We start from the raw sequence: 9,039 nt of genomic DNA on the forward strand, positions 1-9,039 counted from the left end.
ACCAGGAGTTGAGCTGTACATTGGAGGGGCCGAACGTGGTTCAGGAGCACCAGCAGGGGGTCTGCCTCTAAATCTACAAGCAAGAAGAGCTTTGTGCATGGTGCCTCTTCTCTCAAGTGTCGTGCCTCCACCATTAACATAATCGGCTTGTTGTTCAACCACAAATCATTAACATATATTTCTTGAACACTGACAAATGACTTTCCTTTTCATTGTGCAGGAATTGGATTGTTGTTCGACAAAGTGTGCACAAACGCCAGGTGGTGTTCTCCTGAACAAGCACTTCCATGCCTTGATCGAAGTGCCTGGCAGTGTGTCGCAAGGATTCACGTGTGTGTGGAAAATGTTCAGTGGGTGTTAGAGAAGATATTGACCATTTATCACTAAAAATATGTTGATTCATCTTTAAATTAACATGGAAATTTTACAGTAATATGGTCATTTTTACAATAACATGGACACTTCTAAGAAAGACATGAACAATCTTTGAATTATACAAACATTTAAATTATCATATAGCACTTTTATATACATGAATACTTTTATATAAATCCTCTTTTTTTGCTTGCAATACTTGACTATCTTTCACTTTTTACTTGTTTCTAAATTAGATATATTCAGTAGTGAATTAAATTATATATATGGAATATTTGAAAACATACATGTATATATATTCTTCAAATATATGTTTCTAGAAAATAATGGAAAAACAAAACGGCAGAAAAAACTAGTAAATCTATTTTAGTCAGTGCATGGAAGAAGTTCTCCATACAAGTTACCACAAAGCACCATTAAAGAAATTGCAACAAGAATGCGTACATCGAAACCAGGCTGAGCCAGACTAAGCCGTAGCCCCTGCCATGGACGCGAGCCGTCTCAAACTCTGTCCTGACTAGGCCCTAGTCCTCGATCAGTTACCTTCTCGCTTCGAATCCAATCTTCCCATGTCCCTCGACTCGATCTGTGCGGCGATGACGGCGCAATCGCAAGGACAGGGCAGGCGGCAGCACCATGAATTCAGTCAAAATTCTGCGGTAGCCAGGCCAGCAAGGGCCAACATGCCGCGAAGCAAGGCAGAAGCTAGCCGCTATGATCATGTGCTTTAATTTAGGCATCCCGGGGCAATCAATGGCCATCAGGTGCGCAAGCCTAAGCAAATTTACTTTAGTCTACATTCTATCTTCAATAATTTAGTGAGTATAGGGTACACGTGGACCTCCAATTAATTAATAGAACTTCTGTAACATAGTGTTATAAAACGTTAGAGAGGCAGTAGATCTTTAAATGTCAACTGCTCTGGGGTTGAATTGTTTGAGGAAGATAGTTTCCCTTGTTTTTATGAATATAGTACAAAATAAAACATAACCAAAGTTATATAATTTAAGTGGGAGTATGTTTCATCGCAAGAAACTTTTAGATTTTAGGGCCCCATTTGCATTTCGCACCGGGGCCCCAAATTCCTGGAGACGGCCCTGAGCGCGCCACGGCGGCGGCATGGAGGGGAGAGGCTGGGGAGGGGGTGGGGTAAGAGAGGACTGAGGCCGGTGGCTAGGGAGCGACGCCGGAGGGGAGGGAGGACCCTTCGATTCTCATTGGTTGAATGTGCTAGAGTATTCACCCGGTATATGTTTGCATTGGCATTTGCATAAATAACGATCTAGACAGAGATTACTGGCGCATCCCTTGGAAGGACGGCAGATGATACTACACATCAAAATTAATCGCCATAATATCTTTTCAATTGTTGGTACCGATCGATCATCCTAACTACCAAAAGGACGGCAGTTGATATCACAAAGTCACAATCTTGCAGCTGCTTGTACATTTTTTATTGCGGGAATTGCAGCTGCTTATTTCACAGGCCTGTAGCTGCAAAAGCAATCGGCATTCCAAAAGAGAAATGTCTAACAGCTCCCGGATGCCCCAACACCCTCATAAGCAGTAAATTCATAAACAATTGATTTTTTTTAAAAAAAATCAGAAACTTTCAGGGATCAAAGATTATCAAAGTTTTGATGTTCCTTTAAAGTTTCAGCAACAAATAACCTTCATGGAGCCCTAAAAAAACAAAATCGCTGCAAAAACTCTACATAAACTTTGAACAATGATTTTGTTTTTTTATTTGAGTGCTCTTCGAATGTAATTTTTAGCTAAAACTTTGCAAGATCATCAAAATTTCATGATGTCCGATGTCCCAAAGTTTCATTTTTTTTTGAATTTGTTTTCAATTTACTGTTTATAGAGGGTGTAGGGGCACCCGGGTGCTGAAAATCCTATCTCCACTCCAAAAGCAGCTACCCTCACGACGCTCTCAGTACTTGTGCTCCACAGGCAGCTCAGCTGCTCCATCGTCTACACTACTTTCCTCTTCGCTTTTTTTCTTCCGAAAAGGGTAAAGACCCCGGCCTCTGCATCATCATGATGCACACAACCAACTTTCCTCTTGGTCTAGATGATGCAACTACTATTGAAGGCCAATGAGGTGGTTGTGTAATAAAGAAAAAATAATCACCACGATATCTGTTTGATACTCGGTACCATCCAATCCGCGGTGATTCGATCTCCTGACCTCTTTCTTGCAGTAGTCTGCTCTTCAATTCTTATGGTGACTGACACCATGAGTCCAGAAGTTGCTGGCGTAGGCACTCCATTATCTTGTGTTCCATGAATTTCCCTCAGGTACTACTAATCTATCAAATGCAGTTGCGTAGGTAGACACGTCATAAACACCAAGAAAAGCTAGTGTTATATAAACACCAAGAAGAGCTACGCAGACCAATCAAGAAACAATACATGGAGCTTAACGTAGTGCAAGCCATGGCAGCTGTCCTCATGGTGCTAGTAACCACGAGAGCGCTATGGTATCTGCTTTGGAGGCCGTATGCCGTGGCCAGGTGGTTCCGATGGCAGGGCATCAGAGGTCCGCCTTACAATCTCCTGGTTGGGTCCCTGCCGGAGTGCCAGAAGATGATTGTCGCCGGGAGAGCCAAGGATCTGGACACCATCTCCCACGACTGCATCACTACCGTTCAACCCTTCTTCCAGAAATGGGCCTCCATGTATGGTAATTACTTGAATATTGTCTCTACTCTCTACCTACCTACTCAATCACTATAGCCTACAAGTGTGTGCATTATTATATATAAATATATATAAATCGTGTATGTACAATAATCAGGGAAAACATTCCTATACTGGCTGGGGCCGACACCAGCACTGTGCTCTACGGACATGGAGCTGGTGAAGAAAGTGTTAACCGACAGGACGGACATGTTCCAAAAAGACTACTCAAATCCTAGCCTGGAAGCGGTTCTGGGGAATGGGGTTGTATTTGCAAACGGACACGACTGGAAGCGGCGGCGCAAATTCATCCACCCGGCTTTCAACCAAGAGAAGATCAAGGTTACTTCGTACCAATTTTTATTTTATTTTTATTTCTATTTTTGAACATACTGGAACGACGTTGGTTTGTTCGCAATTCTCAAGAGGGTGTTTGTGTTCACAGTCCATGTCAGCAATAACGTTGGAGTGCACACAGCAGACAATGGAACGGTGGCGCAACAGGCAGCAAGCCGAGATAGACATGATGCACGACTCCGACGAGATAGCCATGAGTGTCATTGCGAGAGTGATGTTGGGCAAGTGCTACAAGGAGGCCTGGGAGGTGTTCATCGCCGGAAAGGAGCAGCTGAAGCTAGCTACTTATGCGTTTGCGGATCCTCCGGTACCTGGATTATGGTATGTATGTAACGAGAACTCGAAGGAGTATCTAATCTTGAACTAAATCGATCAAATAAATTAACTCTTGAAATGAATAATTTTGTGATTGATTCCAGGTACCTGCCAACACGTCGCAACCGTCGGGCATGGTATCTTGACAAGCTTGTGAAACATAAGATCTCACAGATCATAGAGGCGCGACTCGCTAGCGGCGTCTACGAAGATGACCTGCTCGGGCAGATGCTGCAGCTGCAGCTGCAAACATGTAGCAGCGGCAGCACCGAGACCCTGAGCACCGAGGAGATGGTTGGCGAGTGCAGGACTTTCTTCGCGGCTGGGTACGAAACCAGTGCCAGCCTCATTACCTGGGCGATGTTCCTGCTCGCCAGCTACCCACGGTGGCAGGAGATGGTCAGGGAGGAGGTCGTCCGGGAATATCCTGCTCACCGGTTACCCATAGGTGACGCCCTCGGCAAGTTGAAGCTGGTATGCTACGCACGTACATACTCCCACCTTCTAAATTATATATGGTGCATATAATAACTTTCTAAAATATAACTTCCTTAACTGTGATCGTGTTTATAGAAAAAATGTGAACATTTACAAAATGAACATAAACCATATCAAAATATATTTCATGACAAATATAATTATATTGATTTGATATTGTAGATGTTGATAATTATTATTTCTATATAAAGATGGTCAAAGCATAACTTTAAAAATGTATTATATACACTATAATTTTGCCAGGACTTAGGCTGGTCATAGTGGGGAGTAACTTAGACTAGTGTCATGCATATGACACTAGCATAAGTTACTACCTCCATAATGCAAAGTAATATAGTAGTAGTATCATAGATCGCTTCATTTATTATTTCATAGACTCATTTGCCTCGGGAAGCGCTATGTTACAATAACATATTATGTTACCATAAGCAACTCTTTGCTCATTAAATACTTGCCACATAAGCAAAATTGTCATGGGATGTGTTAAGTTACTATCTAACTTACTCCCACTATGGCTAGCCTTATAGATTAGCGTTAAATCGCATACCTTTTTTTTATCCATATCCATAGAAGAATAAACGCCGTGGTGACTTGCAGCTTAACATGTTGCTCTTGGAGACACTGAGGCTCTATGGCCCCATAGCTTTCCTCCAGAGGAAGACTGCCTCAGACACTATCCTAACGCACGTGAAGGTGCCGAAAGGAACGATTATAACAATACCATTAGTTTTGTTGCACCGGGACAAGGAGATTTGGGGACCCGACGCCGACGAGTTTAATCCGATGAGGTTCCAGAATGGCTTATCGAGAGCCGCCAAGCATTCACACGCGCTGCTGGCCTTCTCATTCGGGCCGAGGGTTTGTGCCGGGCAAAACTTCGCCATGGTTGAGGTGCAGATTGTGATAGCGACCATCATCAAGAGTTTCTCCTTCACCCTGTCCCCCACTTACGTGCACAAGCCCAGCAATTTCATCACGCTGATGCCCAAGTACGGGCTCCCTCTCATTGTGAGGAATCTGCAGCTGACTGCATGATCTTGGGACATATAGGAGCTCTACGTACTATGATGCGTCATGTAATAAGCCATATCATAGTAAATAATATACCCGGCCAGTTTGGCATGTACTCGCGACGTATGGTTATGTCACCATTGTTGTTCCTCCCGCTACATCTATAAACTTGTATGATGTAATATGTATGCAACTAGCAGTGTGAACCCGTGTGTTTGCATGGCTGAATTTAGTATCTTGCTGTGTTCATGTTTTCTCCATTTTATTATATTATTGGTCTATTTGACACACGTTTAAACTTTTAAATACACCATGGAGAAACTATTTAGTTATTTTGTAGTCAGATATTTGGCGCATTGAAATTATTTTTATTTAAATTTTCACCACATCATCGTTCGTTAATTTAACATTAAATATATATGAATGGTTGTGGTCTCTTCTGATTTTTTTTATTTTTGGAAAATATCTGCAATAAGTGTATTAGTTTATTGCTAAGGATCATGCTACACCAAAATAAAAGATCGACGACATTGTAGTTAATAACTAGCTCATTATTCAAAAAGTAATATAAACTTCTACCTTTCACTCTTCCATTTCTGATGAATCAATGGAGAATCTCATCTTCGGCATATGTATGTTAGTTTTCTTAATTTTTTAATGCTATGCTTCGAGATATTCTCGTGCATAGTCATTTTCTAATTAACAATATAATTTTGTCATCTGAAGCAATACAACCAATTGCCATGTGTACTCATTGATAATTGTTAAAATAGATACTCCAATCCTCACTTCACATTGCCTTTTTATAATTTTGTTCTGCACAACTGAAACAACCTATTACACATGACATTATGTTGCATTAGAAAATGTATTTTTTAAAATGATACTATGAGAGAGAGAGAGAGAGAGAGAGAGAGAGAGAGAGAGATGCATTGAAATATGCGAAAGATTTTTCCATAGGATTATATTAATGTCATGCTTTATAAAACTAAATGCAAGCAAGAAGCATCTTGTAATATGCATATGAAGCAAACTTGGTTCGTCATTTGTTGCTCAACCAGATTATACTGTATCAACTTTCATTATTTCTGGTACATCAATTCTATGTCACTTTCAACTGCCATAGAAATACTTTGAGAAAGAGGTATATTCTAGTGTTGTGCACTTCTATATTACTTAAAGATCACATTGCACGACTAAACTAAACAGTGCATAATTGAACTGAACAATGTGCAATTGAACATCACATTGCCTTATTTAAATTAAATATTGCATACTTAAAACTTCGCATTGCATAATTGGACATCACATTGCACAACTAACTAGAAATATGGTACAATTAAGAAGAAACATGGATTAGTTAGCTAAAATGGCTAGTCCTCAACAATGGAGGAGATTACGATTGGGTCCTTCACCTTGTATGGGCCTGAGACCTCATCACGGTCGGTGACTTACGATAGTTTGGGTATCACCGCTGCAGCTTTGAACTTAAAGAATGGACGTGCCCTATCATTTAATATGGACAACTGCATGGTGTCATCCATACACACATCTTTGATGGCCACCTCGATGGCAAAGGGCCGCTCCAAGATCTTGGGGTCGATGCACATGGCAGATCGGTAGCCTCTTCCGCACATCCATGATTTTCCTCTATGCGTCCGTATGCTCCTCAAGCTCCCGACTGTACGGGCAACAAATGTTAGGGTTTGGAGGAAGTGAAGTGGATTCGTATTCCACACGGTGTCACGCCGACGATCGGGCCATCGAGGATGGAGGAAGGGGGGCTAACTTATCTGAGTCAAGGCGGCTAGAACGAGGAAGAGTAGAAGGGTGCCAAGGAGGATTGAGGTAGGAAGGGATGAGGGTTGGAGGGCAGGAAGGGAAACGACGGGGGAGGAGGAAATTTTTTTGGCTAGTGAATATTTTCGCTGAGGGTGTGCATTATTGTGCAGGAAACACTCATCAAACAAATTTCTAGAAAAACTGCGTGCGATATGAACTTATTACACATGGTTTCTCTCGTAAACCATGTGAGATAAATCAATAACATACAATTTTGTTAGCTTGCACATGGTTGAAGGTATAAATCATGTGCAATTTTGGCTAACTGTAAAGGAAGATATCGACAAGAGAGGGTAAATTGGAGATTTTCAAATATATCTTGGATAAAACAAACTAACCGAAGACAAACTAGGAGAACAAACATAGGTAAATTCTGTAGTTAAGACAAAATACATAAGCAGCAAGGTACATTTGAAATAGGAGCTGACCTATCAAAGAAGGAAGCAGAAACATAGTGGCATAGGACACATCGAAGACTAAAAACATAGTTCATGCAGCATAATAGAAAAGAGTACATCAAAATCTTCACAATGGAAAACATAGGGGGAGTAAGTTCTTTGCAATACAAAGTACAAATATAGTAAGTTGAGGGAGGAAATAGAACCCAAGCTTACTGAAGACAATGATTTGTTCAGCCAGTTCAAGTTGGTGACACAACTCTACATCTGAGTGGAGGGGATGAGGTTGAACTCAAAAGATAAAGTCTTCACCTGATTCTCCTTGAGGTACAACCAACTTCGTCTGCGCCCAATCACTCTTCAAAAATCTTTAAGGTAGATCTCTAAAGGCCTTCACAAAATTGTTCTTCTGGCAGTCCACCCATACTCTTGGATGCTCAAAATAGAAACCTAACCGTCTAATAGATGTACAGTCAACAAGAGTAATAGGTTAAGACCAGCTTCGATCAAGTTCTCTAGTGATCCCAATTTACTTAGCATTTTTAGGCTTTGGGTTTTTCCTCAGTAGGATTCTCTCAAATATGTGTGAGGAAAAATGAATTACTTAGACAATCTCCATCTCAATCCGCGCGGAGCGGCCAACCATCTAAGGGTAAGGTAGGGGCTATTTATAGCTGATGGAGCAAACCCGAGGGTTGAAATGACCATGGGAAGAGTACTCACCAAGTCAACACGACGCGTTGCTAGCAGCCAGACTTCAAATTAGCTCATACACCTGTTTTGTCTTGCCACAAGACAAACTATAGACAACCTATTGGAATGGTTTTATGATATGTAGTTGGCTGATGACATACCAGATTTTACACATAACCTAATAAACAAACTGTTTAAGATGCCCTCACACAACCTGGCTAGTATGCATGTGTGGGCCCATATCTCACTGAGATGTAATCGCAGATGGCCACTCAGCTTGCCCAAAAATAATCTCAGGAATACTTTTAGTTTACCTTCATGATTTAGATCCATTAATAGCCATCAAAATCAGCTCGAAACATAACATCATACTACATTATTAGGAGGTAGTTGAATACGGCGGATTTGATAGCCGAATAAAATAAATGCAATCAAAATAAATAACTATTCGATGGCAACTTTTAGAATAAGCGCATCTTGTTAGTCCGGCCACGTCACACACGTGATGGGCAAGTCAACAGAGAAACGAGGGTTTTCACTATTTTTCTATTCATCACCCAGGGTGCAGAATAATTATTCTTCACCCGGGGTAATCTTACGATCACTTCATAAATAAATTATGTTTCAAATACAAATAGTTACAGTCATATTGATTCATTGCGTAAAATTTGGCATAAAAAGAGTCAGAAGACCAGAAAAACTACATTTTATGTACATTTTACAATATGTTTTTACATTTGTAATTTACGTAACATAAAATATTTTTTTGGTGATTATATACTTTCTTACGTTCTCTTTTTACGTTTGAAATAAGACAATTTACGGAACGTAAAATTACGGTGCATTGATGTTAAAATAGAGGGGG

At 40.8% G+C, this 9,039-nt stretch overlaps 1 protein-coding gene across 1 annotated transcript; it reads left to right on the forward strand.

Annotated features, from left to right (window-relative positions):
- Positions 1 to 2,793: 2,793 nt before the first annotated feature.
- On the forward strand, positions 2,794 to 5,358 carry LOC119366789 (cytochrome P450 709B2-like). Its single transcript, XM_037632507.1, has 5 exons — positions 2,794 to 3,064; positions 3,179 to 3,402; positions 3,506 to 3,738; positions 3,837 to 4,206; positions 4,828 to 5,358. The coding sequence occupies exons 1-5, from the start codon at positions 2,794 to 2,796 to the stop codon at positions 5,263 to 5,265; spliced, it is 1,536 nt and encodes a 511-aa protein (XP_037488404.1). The 3' UTR covers positions 5,266 to 5,358.
- The last annotated feature ends 3,681 nt before the right edge of the window (positions 5,359 to 9,039 follow it).

The sequence above is a fragment of the Triticum dicoccoides genome, chromosome 2B (assembly GCF_002162155.2).
Source record: "Triticum dicoccoides isolate Atlit2015 ecotype Zavitan chromosome 2B, WEW_v2.0, whole genome shotgun sequence".
NCBI lineage: Eukaryota > Viridiplantae > Streptophyta > Magnoliopsida > Poales > Poaceae > Triticum > Triticum dicoccoides.